At 50.1% G+C, this 17,352-nt stretch overlaps 1 protein-coding gene across 7 annotated transcripts in view; it reads left to right on the plus strand.

Annotated features, from left to right (window-relative positions):
- Nucleotides 1–17,352, plus strand: part of RFX1 (regulatory factor X1) — a 549,504-nt gene that overhangs the window by 219,215 nt on the left and 312,937 nt on the right. For all 7 annotated transcript variants that reach the window (XM_085600474.1, XM_085600477.1, XM_085600480.1 and 4 more), the window contains one exon: nucleotides 692–873. In XM_085600474.1, the coding sequence (XP_085456600.1) occupies nucleotides 692–873 (182 nt within the window). The remainder of the gene's footprint in view (nucleotides 1–691; nucleotides 874–17,352) is intronic.

Consider the following 17,352-nt stretch of genomic DNA (forward strand, 5'->3'; position numbering starts at 1 on the left):
CTGGTCTTAATAAACCCCCATTGATGTCAATGTTATATTTATTAAGAAATACATCCAGAGGGACCCTTAGAGCCAGTATCCATAGTCTTTCAGTCACATCTTAAAACCCACACTACTCTACTCTGATGTGGCCACAATATGCTTTCACTTATATCCAGGAAAAAGTCAGATTGGGGAGCCAGAACCTCAACAGAATTATGGGTTTGGGTAAAGTCTGCCACTTACTGCCTTCTAGAAATAAGCCTCTTTCATCATAAAGTGACTGACAACATGCTCTTATGCGGACTAATGCACTCAGCACTCCGTAAAATCCACTGAACTAAAAATGCGGGAGTTTGTAGAAAGTAACTTTTGTTCTTATGCTCCATGACCACCTCCTTCACAGTTTATCCCTACCATCGTATAACAAAGTACCAATGCTTTTGTTGTGAAACCTTTCCCCAGTGGGAATTCTCTCTTTTATCCTTAATGTTTCCCCTTTCTTGTTAGCCTTTACAGTATTTATGTTTCTTTCCTAGTTCAACTACTCCATTGTAGGCAGTGTGTGTGCACTAGTGTCATTGCACGTTGGATAGAGCAGCCCTACTCATGATCTAATGTTCTGTGTGTTGCATTAGCGACTAGAGGTTCTTGTTTTTCAATGGTTAGACTTACTCCTTGCTGCCTGGTGACCCATCTTCTTCCTCCTTAGGTGCAGTGGTTGCTGGATAACTATGAGACGGCTGAGGGTGTAAGCCTGCCCCGGAGCACCCTGTACTGCCACTACCTGCTGCATTGCCAAGAGCAAAAGTTAGAACCTGTCAATGCCGCATCTTTCGGAAAGTTGATCCGCTCTGTTTTTATGGGCTTGCGCACTCGCCGATTGGGCACCAGGTAAGGCTTCTTCAGAACTCTTCTAAGAGTGGGGGTGATGATATTGATTTCAAAGTTGCAGAAAGGACCCTCAGCACCCTTCTATATATTGAATAATGAAAGTCAGTAACTCCTACCATCTCTGTGTAGCCCCCTTAACACTCAAGTATTTCATTCTATCACAGCAGTCAAGCACCCTTGAAGCGGTATCTTATTCTAGTGCGGTCCTCATATTCAGAAACTGACTGTGCTCAGACCTATTACTCGTACAACTACAGCCATCATGTAGAAGAATCATGAATGTGTGGCCACTTCCAGAGCTCTATAATAATTATTCATTCATAATTATGCTAGTATTAGTGTCTCTCTTGTGTCACCTAAAGAATATTCCCCAAATTTTAGACTGGCTGGCAGGATCTTTTCCCCAGCAACATTCCGTGAGGTGGCACCATGTGGCTTTAGCCATGGCAACCCACCATATATGATGCCACCAACTTACAGTTGGTGCCACCCTGCTGTCAACATCATATTCTATTTTTGAGCACCTCATTTGCACAGCGTTCTCTTGGTGCTTCACCAATAAAACTTTCCTCTGCTTCCACAGTGATTAGGTGTCTCCTCTGAAAGACTCCGGGTTCAAACGCTTTCCTACATGCTGCAAGCAGATGTCTTTGTGGTGTCTTGAATCCACCATGATGCCATGAGCTGCAATGTATGTCCCTTGATGCCTCCAAATGCCATCAGGGAGCAGGAGGCCAGGTTATTTTTGACAAAGGTCCACAGGAAGATGCCAAAGCCCACAGGTAAGTCTCCTGAGAGGGAACAGTCTCCCAAAATATCCCCATAACAAACATAAGTAGTTCAATAGGAAGCAGAAATCCATTTCTTTCTCAAGGAAGCGATCCCACTCCCTTACCTTTCGAAGTCACGGCCACTCCACAACAAAAAAGAAAACACACACAGAGTCATTACTGCACTAATACCAAAACTCTTCTGCAGGGGACTTGCTATCAAATGATAATAAAGCAATGTCATGGGTGCAGGAATAGGATCCCCTACCCATGTAGAGTAACCATTAGTGACTGTAAAACAATCAAGCCCAACAGGAATCTCTGTAGATCCTACTGGAAGACTAATCCTGTTTTTCTTTCTCCTATATAAAACTTTGCGATGTGCATTAGCCAGTAGACGGTAGCACTACCGGATAAATAGGGTTCTTTAAGAATATGAATTCTTCTTCATCCTCGGAGCTGATTTATAAGCTGCAGCCAACATTTCCTGCTCCATCTGCTGACTGTGAAAGTGAAGGTCTACAGACTTCAGATATGTTGGGCATCTTTAGGGGGCTCTAGTTCCCTCAGTGTCACATACCAAGGGTGGAGCCACTTCTTTAGGCTTGACGACTCGTACAACTCTGACTCCCAACTCCTCCCAACTCTTTCCCTATACAGGTTCCAGCCCTCGCGCCTGGAAATACGTTAGCAATTACTATCTCCTGTCTGGCAAGAGTCCTTACCAATGCAGCCCTCAAATATAGCTAAAGGTATTTGGTGGCACAAGACAAGGATCAGAATTTCCTTGAGTAACTGTCTCTAGCAAGGTCCTAAACAATTCCCTAGACGGAGGAGGTCCAACTCAGAAATTTTGCAAACTACTTGATTGGTCATGGAGCCCTTGCTACCATTTAATGAGGCACACCCATCACAAGAGATCTTGGGAATACAAACTTCCTCTTTCAACCTGAATCCCAGTCCTTTTCAGTTTCTGCTTAGGACAGTGAATGTAACAAAACGGAAGCAATGGGACAGTAGATTTGTGCATCTGCCAGTCTTACTTTGAACAGGGATGCCACATATCTGTAAGGCTGCTAAGTACATGTCTTTTGGAAATTGTGCAAACCGGTGATTGTTAGCTTTCCTGGCCACTTGAAAAGCAATTTTCCAATTTGATCAGTTCTTCAAAGGAGATCCTGAATTGCAGCTTGGATTCCATGTATGCTGTTGCCTGGCCCATGCCAACACAAGGAGATGATGGACGTAGCGCTGAAACTTATCAGACACTCACCCCCAGTCACAGATCTGGGTTGGCTCCATCATCGTTCTTTAGCTCACTTTGCCACCTCAGTTCAGACCCAGCTATGTACAAATCAGTGTTGGCCTTGTGTCTCATGGGAACAGTCCAGCACAAACTGCCAAGCCAGGTCTTCCCTGAACTGGAAACCAGCATCCTGGGACCGGTTTTGGGGTAACACCCCTCATCAACCAGGCTAGCTTGAATCCAGTGGCATAGTAAGCAAGGGACCCACACCTGGGCTTACCCTACCAGCTTAGGGCGAATAAAGCAAACACGAGGAGATGATGGACGGAGCGCTGAAACCTTTCAGACACTCACCCCCAGTCACAGATCTGGGTTGAATCCATCATTGTTCTTTAGCTCACTTCGCCACCTCAGTTTAGACCCAGCTATATACAAATCAGTCTTGACCCTGTGCTTCATGGGAAGAGTCCAGCACGACCTGCCAAGCCAAGTCTTCCCTGAACCAGAAACAAGCATCCTGGGACTGGTTTCGGGGTAACACCCCTCATCAGCCAGGCTAGCTTGAATCTATGGGCACTGCCATCATACTATGTTGCGATGCCAGGACTTTCAGCTGGCTTTTCAGTAGATGTTCAGGTCACTCTAATGATATGCCCTTCGGTTAGAGAGCTAACTCTTCTTTGAAATACTTTAGGGATAGCAGAGGTGCAGCCTTCTTGCTGGATCTTGGCTCAACAAAGAAGCAATAGCAGCAAATAGGGAACATTTAGGGGCTATTCTACTCCTAAGTAGTTCTGGCAGAGTCATCCCTCTCAACAAGTTCAGACACCTCAGCAAATGTACCAGCTTAGTTCGAAAACAACTGATCTGATGCTGCCAAGAGCCCATAGAATTGAAAACAATCCCCAGACAGTTAAAATCAGGCACACTACCCAGGAATTGGGAGATATGGCAGTAACATGTTGGCAACATCCGATCTCCCTTCTTAAATATAGGGACGTTGGTGGAGAGAGCCCACGAAGGAGGAATCTTATTATCAGCCAGGTTATTGAATACATTTGTAATTTATGGACCCCATAAGCTCTCATTATATTCGATTAAATCCATAGAGACTTCATTCGGTCCCGGGGTTTTACCACCTGGGCTTTGCCTATTGGCTACCTCTACCTCCGACAAAGTAATATGTAGGTCTGGCGAGTTAGCACGCTTGCACCGAAGTGCGTCCAACAAGCTATCCTCAGATTCTGTATGGTACATTGCACGGAAATATGAGACCCATTCGGGGTCTGCAACATTCCACTGTGATAGGGAAGGAGTCCGAGCATCCCTTTGTCACAATTTTTTACCACGTCCCAAAATAATGTACTATTTTTTTTCATCACGTTGTTTTTTATAAGCACTCCCAATCCTTTTTATTCAAAGCCTCCCTCCTCTTCCTCAGAGTGCACTTATAACATTTCCTAGCTGCACTAACCTCTGCAGGGTCTCTTGGTTTGGATTTAAGTGCCACTCTTAACCTGCGATTTGCTGCGGAGCATTGTTTATCAAGCCACCATGAACACTGTGGAGTACACAAAAACGGCTTTAGCAACAGGTTCTTAATACATGCACTTAGCTCCTCATATGGCTCTATCAGTGTTCCCACGCTCGCTTCTGTCAGGCAATCGAGAAAAACCTTAAGATGTGCCTTCAAAATTGTGCCAAGAGTTATCCCTGGTTCTTAAACGTTAGGACTGCATAGAGAACCCATAGCAGCAAGTTGGGACAGCCTCTTAAAAAAACTGCACCAGATAGAAGGGGGTGAGGGGGTAGATGTAGTGAACCATGCACAGCACTAAAGGGCGCACCGCAATATTCCATGGACACACATAGATTATATAACAATGTGAACAAGCATGGACACCACACATACGGGACGTCGAGTAATGCGGCAACAAGGAAGGGGGGACATTACACCAACGCACTCAAAGAAGGAGAGGAGAAGATACCATGGGCAAGTCATTGTTCTTGTTGAATTTGTTGTTTTTGTTCATACTTGATTCATCTGTGCATAAAGTCACGGTGTTGAAACAGGAAGAACTTTTGTAGAGAACTACACCTGTATTATTTATAATTCGTTACACACTGCCACAGCTCTACACAACACTTGGAGATAGCTGAAACTCTAGAAATGTATGTGTCTCTTTTCTGTTGAAGGAACATCTGTCAGGACTCCATGGGCACTCTGTCATGTACTGTGTAAACACCATCTGATGTTATGCTGAAGTGATAAGTAATACACAAACATGTAACGATACAGATATATTGAATATATGAAAGGAGGACATGAATAACTGTTTCCCTGTACATTGTCGCATCAAAATCAATAAACCAGAGTTATCCCTGGTTCTTTTAAATGCCATACTAACTTCAGACACTTCAGACCATTCTTAGTATGCTGGGGATCGCGGATGATTTTATAATATCTATCTTTCTGTAGTAGGGGATCTCTGTGTATAGTCATAATCTAGTGAATAGTCCCGCCCATGTGCGTGGACCCCGGAGCAATACAAAATAATCTCTAAAGGTGACAAATCATGCAGACCTGCATACACCTTTAAGAGAGAATTTAATTTAAAGACAGATAATGCAGCCTATACCCACAGGCTACACTGTCCAGTACTTCAACTAGAATTCCACCAACATCCACAAACAGCACTGCCTGTCTAGCTTTTCTCCACATAGGAAAAAACCCTGCATCTACCAGCAAAAGTCTCTGGAATGATAGAGAGGAAGGAGTGGACAGACAAGCCCCATAGACTGCCATTATGTGGCTTAGAACAGGATACTGTGCCTTTAAGAAAACTTTCCAGATTTCCAGAACTTTCCCCAGTATCCCAGAATGCACAGCAGGTCCCATTTACTTTCAGTTCTTTTTTCCGGCTCCTGCTAGCAGGACCCTGGAGCATTGAGCTCTCCCCTTTTCAAGGGTTTATTGTAGTTTTTGTCAATTTTTGTCACTTTTTCAAGTGCTTAGTGGCTGGTACTGTCAACATGCCTGGCTTGTTCGACAAGTGCCCGGAATGTGGTAGAAAGAAGGCTAAAACTGATCCACACGAGGTGTGTATAGGTTGCCTTCCCCAGTCCCACGTGCCTGAAGACTGTGATATCTGCCACTCGTTCTCAGCCAGGACCCTGAGGGACAGAATGAAAATCAGGCTTCAAGTCCTGGAGGAGAGAAGGCTGAAGGCACCAGGTGGGTCTGGAGGGGCTGATTTGGCCCATACTGAGGCCTCTGGGGGCTCCCCAGGGGCAGGAAGACCAGTAAGCGCTCCCACTCCCCGTCGAGGGCGTCGACGGCGACGTCGAGGAGGATGACTACCATCTGTTCGCCCTCTCCCCAGGGCTCTGGGGAGAAGCGGCGTCGACGGTCGACGTCGAGGGACCTGAATAGGCCGCCGTCGACTACATCGGCATATTCGGCAACGACGCCGTCTACGGCGCCGTCCAGCAGTCGGCGTCGAGATCGGACCCGGCGTCGGCGCTCGCCGTCGAGGGGAGATCGCCGTTCGCCGTCGGTGAAGAGGAGACGGTCGACGTCGCTGTCGAAGAGGAGATCGACGTCGAGACGCTCGAGGTCAAGAAGATCGCCGTCGAGGCGCAGATCGCCGTCGAGGCGCAGATCGCCGTCGAGGCACAGATCGCCGTCGAGGCACAGAACGCCGTCGAGGCGAAGATCGCCGTCGAGGCGAAGATCGCCGTCGAGGCGAAGATAGCCGCCGAGGCGAAGATAGCCGTCGAGGCGAAGATCGCCGTCGAGGCGAAGATCGCCGTCGAGACGAAGGTCGCCGTCGAGACGAAGGTCGCCGTCGAGACGAAGATCGCCGTCGAGACGAAGGTCGCCGTCGAGACGAAGGTCGCCGTCGAGACGACGGTCGCCGTCGAGGCGAAGGTCGCCGTCGAGGCGAAGGTTGACGTCGAGGAAGAGAGAGTCATCGGGATCGGTGTACTCTGGTGTATACGCCTCCTCGGATGCCTACGTCACCGCCTCCTCTCCCACCACCTCCGACTCCGCCTCCACCACCACCGCCAACACCACCGCCGCCACCACCACCACCTCCACCGCCACCACCGCCTCCACAGCCGCGGACACTGCCTCCGCCGCCCCCACCTCAGTCGTTGCCACGCACTCCATTGGGGCTGCCGGCGGTTCCCCCGCGGTCAGTTTCCCTTCCGAGGTACCCGACTCCACCGCAGGGGACTCCGAAGCCACGACGCCCGCGGTCTCCAGGACCGGCTAGACCGGCGGGCTGACCGAAGCCGAAGAGGTCGCGCTCCCGCTCTATCAGGAGGAGAAGATCACGGAGCCATGGACGGTCATCGTCGGACTCAGGACGACGCCGTAGGAGGCACAGGTCCAGGTCGCACACGCGATCCTCGACCAGAGATTTTTCCCCGACGTTGTCGGACTCGCCGGGGACTAGGGTGTCTCCGGTGGACGATTTGGTCTCTTTCCAAGAGGTGTTGTTGAGAGGGGCAGCAAAGTTGGGTATCACGGTGACAGTTCCAACACCCACGACGTCCGTGATATTCGAGACACTTCATAAGAAACATCTGTCTCGCCCTCTACTGCCCCTTGTACCAGGACTGGTGGAACCCGCGTTGGAGCTGTTCCTCACTCCCGCGGTGACGAAGGCCGCCCCCTCCAGGCTCATGAAAAAGTATAGGGCCCCGGAGTCGGACCCTACCTTTTTGAGGGTGGACCCGAAGCCGGATTCGGTCATCGTGACGGCGGCGAGGAAACGACATGCGACCGCCCCTTCATCGACGGTCCCGCCTGACAAAGAAAGCCGCTGGCTGGATTCTGCGGGCAGGAAGGTGTGTGGGACCGCCGCCACCACCATGAAGGCGGCGAGTGCAGGGGCTTTGTTGGGCCGTTACGACCGGGCCCTGTGGGAGTCCCTGCAGCAGTATGCGGACCTGCTGCCCCGGTACAAGAAGGAGGACTTCTTGGAAACAGTGCGCGAAGGCATGCTGGTTTCTAATCGGGTGATCGGCGTGGCGGATGTATCCTTGTTGGACGCCCACGCCTACTGTCATGGCGTCCACCAGAGGCGACATTCGTGGCTGCGCCTGACGTCCCTCAAACCAGAGGCGCAGCACAGAGTGGCCAACCTGCCCTTCTCGGGGGAAACCCTGTTCGGGAAACATGCGGATGATGAGATGGCCCTCATGAAGGCGGAGGCGGAAACCCTGACGGCCGTCGGGTTGGAGAAGGCCGAGAAGAAGAAGCGCCCGTTCCAGAGGCGGTTCAGGTCTTCGGGCAGAGGGCGTGGGCAGGGTTCGGGACAGCAGCAGCAACAACAGCAGCAGTTCCGCAAGCCCTTCCAGAAGCGCCAGAGGGGTAGAGGAGGCCAGCAGGCTACTACCACTACCAAGAGCCCGGCCGGGTCTCGGCCCTGAGCGGCTACTTCCCCCTCAACCGTTACCCACTCCAGTGGGGGGAAGCATTCAACTTTTTCCGGCAGAGTGGAGAAAAATTACTCAGGACAAGTGGGTGCTGAATATTGTTTACAATGGATACAGTCTTCGGTTTATCAGCCCGCCTCCAGCGATTCCGCCGGTCAACTCTCGATTCCAGCTGAGAGAGCTCCAGGCGGAGGCAGACATCTTGTTGAGAAAAAAGGCGGTAGAAGAGGTACCTCTGTCTCAAAGGGGAAGAGGTCTGTACTCTCGGTTCTTCCTCGTTCGCAAGAAGGACAAGAACGAGTTCAGGCCCATTCTGGATTTGCGACAGGCAAACAAATGGATTTGCAGAGAGAAGTTTTGCATGCTATCGTTGCACCAGATTTACCCTCAGCTGCAACGGGGAGACTGGCTCTGTGCCATAGATCTACAGGATGCGTACTTCCATGTGCCCATAGCACTGAAGCACAGGAAGTTCCTGCGATTCCAAGTCGGCGCCAATCACTATCAATACACAGTACTGCCATTCGGGCTAAAGTCTGCGCCCAGGACCTTCTCGAAGTGCATGGCGGTGGTGGCGGCACATCTGCGAAGGAACAAGGTGTTTGTCTACCCGTATCTGGACGATTGGCTGATCAAGGCTTCATCCTTCTCGGAAGCGCAAGATCACTTCCGATGGACGTGCGCTCTCTTGCACAAGCTGGGGTTACACGTCAATATGTCCAAATCGGTCCCGACTCCAGTCCAGTGAATACAGTACCTGGGAGCCTCCATCGATACGCGGTCAGCAAGCGTGTCTCCTTCGGAGGAGAGACGGTTATCACTCCTTCGGAAGGCTCAGGACCTCAGGACTGCTCCATCGACGACAGTGAGGAAGGTGTCTTCTCTACTGGGATCGATGGCCTCCTGTATCTTCCTCACGCCTTACGCACGGCTACACATGAGACCACTGCAGGAGTGCTTGGAGGATCAGTGGGATCAGAGGACAGGATCTTGGGACGACAAGATACGACTGTCGCTGCATGCTCTTCAGTCTCTGAAGTGGTGGTGTTCGGCGGAAAACCTCCTCAAGGGGGTTCCCTTCCACAAGCACATTCCCACGACGAGTGTCGTGACGGATGCTTCTCTCCAGGGCTGGGGAGCACGTTCCGGGGACTTGCAGATTCAAGGAAAGTGGTCTCCTTTGGAATCGACGTACCACATCAATTTCCTGGAACTCAGATCTGTCTTCCTGGCACTGAAGGCCTTCCTTCCGTCCTTCCAGACCAACTCGCTGCTGATACAGACGGACAATACAACCACGATGTATTACCTCAACAAGCAGGGGGGGTCGAGATCGCGCACTCTGTCGCAGGGGGTGCAGGCGATCTGGCGCTGGCTGCTGGCCCGAGGACTGACGATTACGGCCACGCATCTGCCAGGGGTGCAGAATGCTCAGGCGGACGCCTTGAGCAGGCTGATTCAGGAAAACCACGAATGGGTCATAAACGACGAAGTACTAGGAGAAGTCTTCGCAAGGTGGGGGACTCCAGACGTAGATCTGTTCGCCACCGCCGAAAACAGCAAATGCCGAGACTTCGCATCCAGGTACTACCAGCGGGGGACGCTGGGGAATGCGCTATGGATCGATTGGTCGAACAGCTTTCTGTACGCTTTTCCACCCATTCCCCTGATTCCGGCAGTGCTCATCAAGCTGTCCCAGTCCAGGGCGCGGATGATCCTGATCACCCCGGAGTGGCCCAGGCAGTGGTGGTTCACGGACCTACTTCACCGGTCTCTCCTTCCTCACATGCGGTTGCCGTGCAGGCCGGACCTTCTGACGAAGTTCGGGGGGCGGATGGTGCACCCCAACCTCTCGTCTTTGAGTTTGGCGACATGGCTCCTGAAATAGTGCAATATGGCCATCTGAATCTACCAGACGATTGTATGGACATACTGAAGGAGTCTAAACGACCTTCCACTAGGACATCCTATGCTTACAAGTGGAAGAGGTTCTGTATCTGGTGTAAGTCCAAGAACTTTGATCCGACGACATGTAAGGAAGATGTCATCCTTCCATACCTTTTACATCTGGCGCAGTCTGGCCTTAATTTCCACTCCATTAAGGTTCATCTGGCTGCTTTGACTGCTTACAGGAAATGCCCTTTACAGACTTCCTTCTTTCAGATCCCTGTGGTCAAGGATTTTTGGGAAGGCTTGAAGAAAGTGTTTCCTCCCGTCAGACTTCCCTCGCCTTCCTGGGACTTGAATGTGGTGCTGTCCAGACTGATGAAGGAGCCTTTTGAACCCATTCACAGGGCTTCATTGCAGCACCTATCCTGGAAGGCGGCGTTCCTAGTGGCCATTACATCGGCCCGCAGGGTGAGTGAACTTCAGGCATTATGTTGTCAAGAACCTTATACTGTATTTCATGCTGCTAAGGTTGTGATGCGTACTCACCCTAAATTTCTTCCTAAGGTTATCTCTGACTTTCATGTCAACCAGACCATAACTTTACCTACGTTCTTTCAGAATCCTTCTTCGCCAGCGGAAAGGTCTCTCCATTCCCTGGATGTTCGGAGGGTGTTGAAATTTTATCTGGATAAGACCAAGGATATTCGTAGGTCTGACCAATTGTTTGTTAATTATGGATCAGTCAGGACTGGTCTTGCGACCTCTAAGCAATCCATTTCTCGGTGGATTGTGTCCTGCATACAATTGTGTTATCAAAAGGCTAATAAGACCTTAGGGGGTAAGCCTAAGGCTCATTCCACCAGGGGCAAAGCTGCCACGACGGCTTTGCTACGTAATGTTCCTATTACGGAAATCTGCAAGGCGGCCACTTGGAAGTCAGTCCATACCTTTGCTGCGCATTACTGTCTGGACTCGGATGCCAGGGCAGATGCTCAGGTTGGGCAGGCTTCGCTGCGAAATTTGTTCGCACAGTAGTGGTTTTTTGTCTTGTTGTTCTCTACCGCTGTTGTTGTGTGGGGATGGGCTTGCCATTCTATTCACTAGATTATGACTATACACAGAGATCCCCTACTGCAGAAGGAGTAGTTTCTTTTCTGTAACTCCAGTTCTGTAGTAGGGGTATCTCTGTTATAGTCATAAGCGCCCGCCCTCCTCCCCGGTGGAGAGATATTTATTCATATGAAGAATGCTACAGGTCTGGCGTGCTACGCCTTCAAAAAGAACTGAAAGTAAATGGGCCCTGCAGGGCATTCTGGGATACTGGGGAAAGTTCTGGAAATCTGGAAAGTTTTCTTAAAGGCACAGTATCCTGTTCTAAGCCACATAATGGCAGCCTATGGGGCTTGTCTGTCCACTCCTTCCTCTCTATCATTCCAGAGGCTTTTGCTGGTAGAGGCAGGGTTTTTTCCTATGTGGAGAAAAGCTAGACAGGCAGTGCTGTTTGTGGATGTTGGTGGAACTCTAGTTGAAGTACTGGACAGTGTAGCCTGTGGGTATAGGCTGCATTATCTGTCTTTAAATTAAATTCTCTCTTAAAGGTGTATGCAGGTCTGCATGATTTGTCACCTTTAGAGATTATTTTTTATTGCTCCGGGGTCCACGCACATGGGCGGGACTATTCACTAGATTATGACTATAACAGAGATACCCCTACTGCAGAACTGGAGTTACAGAAAAGAAACTACTCCATCCTTAACACTGGGAACAGTCCTACTGCAGCTAGGCCATTATGATCCCCCCAATCTGTTTCAATGATGGCACCCTGTGAAAACCTAGAAGAGAAATTGCAGGTGTCAAACATATGATTAATAACCAGCCCCCTCTCAGTTCCTCTATTTGTTGGCAGAGAAGATATATAACCCCCAAGCTTATTGATGGCGTCAACAAGATCATGTACGGCAAGAAACTGCATTAACTCCTTTCCTCTGCAATCAGACTGAACCCAAGTGTACAGAAAGCACTTGGGCCCATCCCCCTCAGGGATGTTTGCCTAGTTAATGTTAAAGTCCCCAAAAAGCATAAAATGGGGCTGTGAGGGAAATTGGGCTTCTAGCTGCTTTAGGTTCAGTAGAAATGAAAGCAATTGATCAAAGGTGGCACATGCAAAATTAGAAAAATTGTTATAAAAATAAATCAAGTAAAAATAAAAGGGACTTAGTGTCCATAATAAGTAGGACCAATAAAGGCCAAGCTCCCTGAATTGATTTGCTAAAATATCCACCTTTAGATTCAAATTCTCCTATATAGAGAGTCCAACCTTCGCTCTGCCGCGAATAGACGGAGTAGCAGGACAAGAGTAGCAGGCAAAACCTTCACAAGTTTGGGAAACACTAGCCCAGCTTTCCGTTAGAGCAATATTATCATATCTGGTAACAACTCTTAGCCAGGCCAGATTTGTCAGCTTATCCTTAAGACCTGCGATTTTCCAGCTCAGTAAACAATAAGGATGGTTAACAATTTTGACAATATTGTGTTTATAACCTTTCGTGGATGACTCTTCCCTCCGATGGTTTTGTTTTTGAGGGAACGCACTGGCATCTATAGCTCATTCCACACTGGAACGGGCTTTAAAGCAATTCCAACAAGTCAAGCATCTATAGGGGTCTTAGACAAATACAGGACCTGTGGCATGGATGGAGTAAGCTCCTGAGAAATCCTGCCACAATCAACAGTTCTGATTTTACTGTGTATATCTGCCTGAGAATGAAGGAGGCTAGGCTTGTAAAAATACCCTAAAGGTACCAGAATAATGTTCCCCACATTGCCTTTTCTGTTTGACGATCCAAACAGTAAGTTCTGTACCAGAAGAGCTGATCTAAAATTCACAGCAATGCAGCCTCTCCTTGTGTCTGGAATACTTGGCCCAATTCAACCCACCCTGTGAGTCAGTAAGATGGCATTTGCTGAGCAAAATGGAAAACCTCTGTGTCGTGCAAGCCAGTCCAAATCCTTATTTTGCAAACCCTGTGGAGTTTCCTCTTGGTTCTTATGTAAGGGGAGAACTCCTTTCAGAATCACCACATAAGGGCAAGCGGCTGAGGTAAGGTTAATAGTAACCTGGTTTGGTTTTAGTGCAGCACAATGTATGATAAGTCCCTACCTGGCCTAGCTGATGAACAATCTCAAGCTGGAAGTTTATGAATAGGGCTCCCATTGCCAACCTCTGCTCCAGTCCCACCTAAGGGATATGAAGCAACAGCTGCTTCAACTAATGAGGTGTTGATAGTAGAGGTTGTAAACTCACATTATGTATGTGGGTAAGAAGGGAGGAAGCAAGTAAGCACAACTGTGTTAGGGCGAGAACCCTCACTCACCCTAGAGTGACGTGCTTCATCACATGGTCCCCTCCTCACACAGGGGCCGCAAAGTACCAGTGTGGGCTACGCCTCTCCCGCAGGAGAGGAGCAGAGATTGTTCTACAGCACGATTGTATTACTTCCTGTTTAGGGAGAGGCTGACCCCTGATTAAAAGAAAACCATCTCTCTGTCAAGGCATTCTCGGTTCTAATTGTAGGAGAGTAGGATCAGCTTCTTATGGTTACCCCCACTTTTTGCTGATGTTTCACTGTTTTTCGACTTTAGTCTGGCTGGGGCCCTGCTAAGGACCCCAGCCTAGCTGCTTCCTCTCTAAATTGATTATCAGTACTTTAGGTACACTCCAGATTGGATTCTGGGGTACCCTTATAAGTCCCTAGTATATGGTATACTATTTAACCATGGCATAGGTACCCCAGACACCTACCAGGGGCTGCAGCATGTATTATGCCACCCCTGGGAAGCCTTCCAAAATGACACCACAGGACTGCTACTGCAGCCTGGGTAAGGTGGTGCATGCACCCCTTACTGAGATATAGGTTCACTATATCTCTACATATCACAGTACGTGTAAACCTATCAGTCACCCCTATGGCAGGCCTTAACAATCCTGAAGGCAGGGTGCTGGGTTTCATGTGAGAGGGTGCCCATGCATGATCAGAGCCCCTCTGCAGCTTTCGGAACCTTTATTCCGAGGTTGTTTGTGATGCAGCCAAACCATATACTCTTAAGTGCATTATAACCAAACGGTAAATGCTAACTTTGGAATGGCTGCATGGAAACATGTTGTGTTTGTTGTCAAACACCTTGGAATCATACCCCCACACCAGTAACTGGTGTGGGAGTATTATCCCACCCTTCTAGAGGGAGAGACATGATAGCACCGGTATACCCAGTACCAGCTAACAGAGCAAAATGAATGCTGCCAGCCACAGACACGAGTCTGCCCTCCTGCTGGACGAAACTCCAGGAGGGGAGGCCTGGACAATAGGTTTCCTGTCACAGGGAGGTGTCACCACCTCCCAGACAGGCTTTAGTGTATTGGGGCTGGGTGGGTGCACTCCAAGAGTGCTTTGAAGTCAGCACTGGGGGCTCATTTGGTGTCCCTGAGCATAGTCCAGCTCAAACCGGTTGCAGGGGCTACTAGCCCTTGCTCTGGCACGGAACTGGACAACGGAAATGGGTGTAGCCACCCCTCTTTCCTGCCCCCTCCCATAGGTGGGTCCCTAGAGTTTGTCCAACCCCTTCCTTGGGTATAAGATAGGAACCCCTGGCTACAGGACTTTAGATTACACCTGGACGAAACTCTGATACAGAAGGGTGGCGCACGACCAAAATGGCCGCACGCCCGTGAGGCTTTGGACACTTAGCCCCTTTATTTTAAAATTATCCTGACTTAATTTGGCGCCACGTACCTTCCCTGCATAGGCGGGAGCTCCGGACAATCCCTGCAACCTCTCTTGGAGCTTTCAGCCCTCGCATCGGCTGTCAGGCGCAGCTACCAGCTGGAGTGTTTATCGGCGGATGGAGGCGGAGCTCCACGGGGTCTCGTGCTCTGACACCCTGGCTGGGTGAGATCGGGGATCCCACATGGCAACTGGGCCGCACGGCCTGCACTGGCGCTCGGGCTCTGACGGCCACTGTTGCCCGGAGCTCCGGGCTGCAGTTTCTCACCGGCACAGCTGACTGATCTTCCCGGCAACGCGGATCCTGCGGTGCGGCGCCGAATCCCGCAATTCTTGTGAGGGACTCAGACGTGGTGAGGCAGCGTGCACTTCCACCTGTGAACTGGCGCGGAACTCCACTGCTCTCTTCCGCGCCCATAACTTCGGCTCTCCTGCTGTCTGCTGCCGGCGCCGTTACTCCCTCCCCCCCTCATTTACACAACAGACTGGTTCTCCTCCTTTTCTTCCGCGTCTGGGGGACGGAGGGCAGGATTGACGCCCACACTGGTCTGCACCTGGCCTAATCTTGCTCTGGCTGCATTGCATTGCCTGTCCCGGACTCGGCTGCTGTCCTGTGGCGCAGAGGCCTGGTATGGGAGGCAGCCCTTATCCTGACTCAGCTGGCCGGACCTCAGAGACCGTCACAAACTACAGGTTGGTGCAGACACAACCCCTTTAATGGTGGGGCTGAGGTTACTCACCCTCGCTGCGGCCGTAATACCTTCTAGTGACTTCCCTCCCGGTGCCAGCTACTTCCCTCCCTTGGTGGCCCATCCAGTGCCTGGGTTTGGGATTGGGACGGGACTCTGAGTGGGACTGGATTACGCCACACCAGCTTCCGAGACTGGGTCTGGCCGAGCCGCCGTCTTGCCTGCAACCCTCCAGCTACCATCTCATACCCTAGTTTCAACTCCGCTGCCTGCTCTCTCTGGGACACAGAGGTGGGTGCCCTTCGTCCTCCCCTTCTGGCGTGGGTAGTCGCTCCTGGGCTCTTGCACCAGCATCCTCTCTGCCTGGGGCCACGACGTTGTCATTACCGGATGCTCCTACTCCACGCTTGGGGTCCTCTGCCTCTCCCACATCGAAGACATTGTGAAATCCTCCTCCAGAGCTGATCCCCCCGACGCCTACCCCACAGTTGAGACTTTCACTTGCCATAAGTCAATCTCCTTCCAGGACACCTCCATTATGGGGAAACCTGACGGCCGTCAATCTAGGCTCCCTTTTGACACAAAGAAAACTGTTACCCACTCCAATGCTGACGTAACGGAGGTGCCGGCAGATCCCACTGAATCCAGCTGATGAAGTCAAGTCTCTTTCTTGGCAATGCAGCATAGTTTGACTGATCTCTCCAACAAAATGGACTCCATGAACACCCACATGGGCTATATTGTCCTAAAATTGGAGAGACATGGCGAACAATTGAAGGAGGCAGAGAGACGCATTTCTGATACGGAGGACGCTACTTCTCAGGTGACGCAACAGGTGGCACAGATGGATAAACTCCTCAAGATGATAGCAGCCAAAAATGAAGATTTGGAAGCTCGAAGTCGGCGCAAAAATATCCGCGTTACTGGCATATCTGAAAGTACAGACACAGGCCGAATGGAGGATTTCATTGAGCACCTTCTGCGCACCACCTTTGGAGCAGATGCCTTCTCCTCTCGGTTTATTGTGGAACGAGCTCACCGCTCACTCGCCTCCTAAACTACAGGGATCGAGTCGCCGCATTGAAATTAGCCAGAGATCACCCAAACTTACAATTCGAGGGCGTAAACATTTCGATTTACCCCGATTTTACGTTGGCTGTGTAGGAGACCCGGCGTAAATTTCTACCAGTCAAGCAGAAACTACGCAAACTACAGATTGACTACGCCCTATTGTACCCCTCCCGACTGCGAGTCACCTACCGAGACAAACAGCATTTCTTCACGAGCAGTCAGCAAGTAGAAGACTTTCTCCGTACTGTGAAGAAGAATACTCCGGCGAGAGATTCTCCAGACCGCCTTTCACAATCTCCATCCTTGTCTGCTGATTGACTATACCCATCTTAGTCTGCAGGCACTCTTCTCTTCACGTGATGACTGTCCACTTTGGTGATTCTCCCTGTCACTCTGAGACTACCTTGCCTTGATGCATCTCCGGTCCCTTTCAGTGGGGACCCTGGAAGGGAGGCGGCGCTGAGTGTCACCTCACCCGTTCCTGCTCCGGACGTGCTTGAACTCTATTCTGCTTGTTGTTCGATTACAGATAAGTACTGAAGTTGCATGCTCCCTGATGTATCACTTCATTGGTTATTGTCATA

This window comes from Triturus cristatus, chromosome 4_2 (genome assembly GCF_964204655.1).
Source record: "Triturus cristatus chromosome 4_2, aTriCri1.1, whole genome shotgun sequence".
Taxonomy (NCBI): Eukaryota; Metazoa; Chordata; class Amphibia; order Caudata; family Salamandridae; genus Triturus; species Triturus cristatus.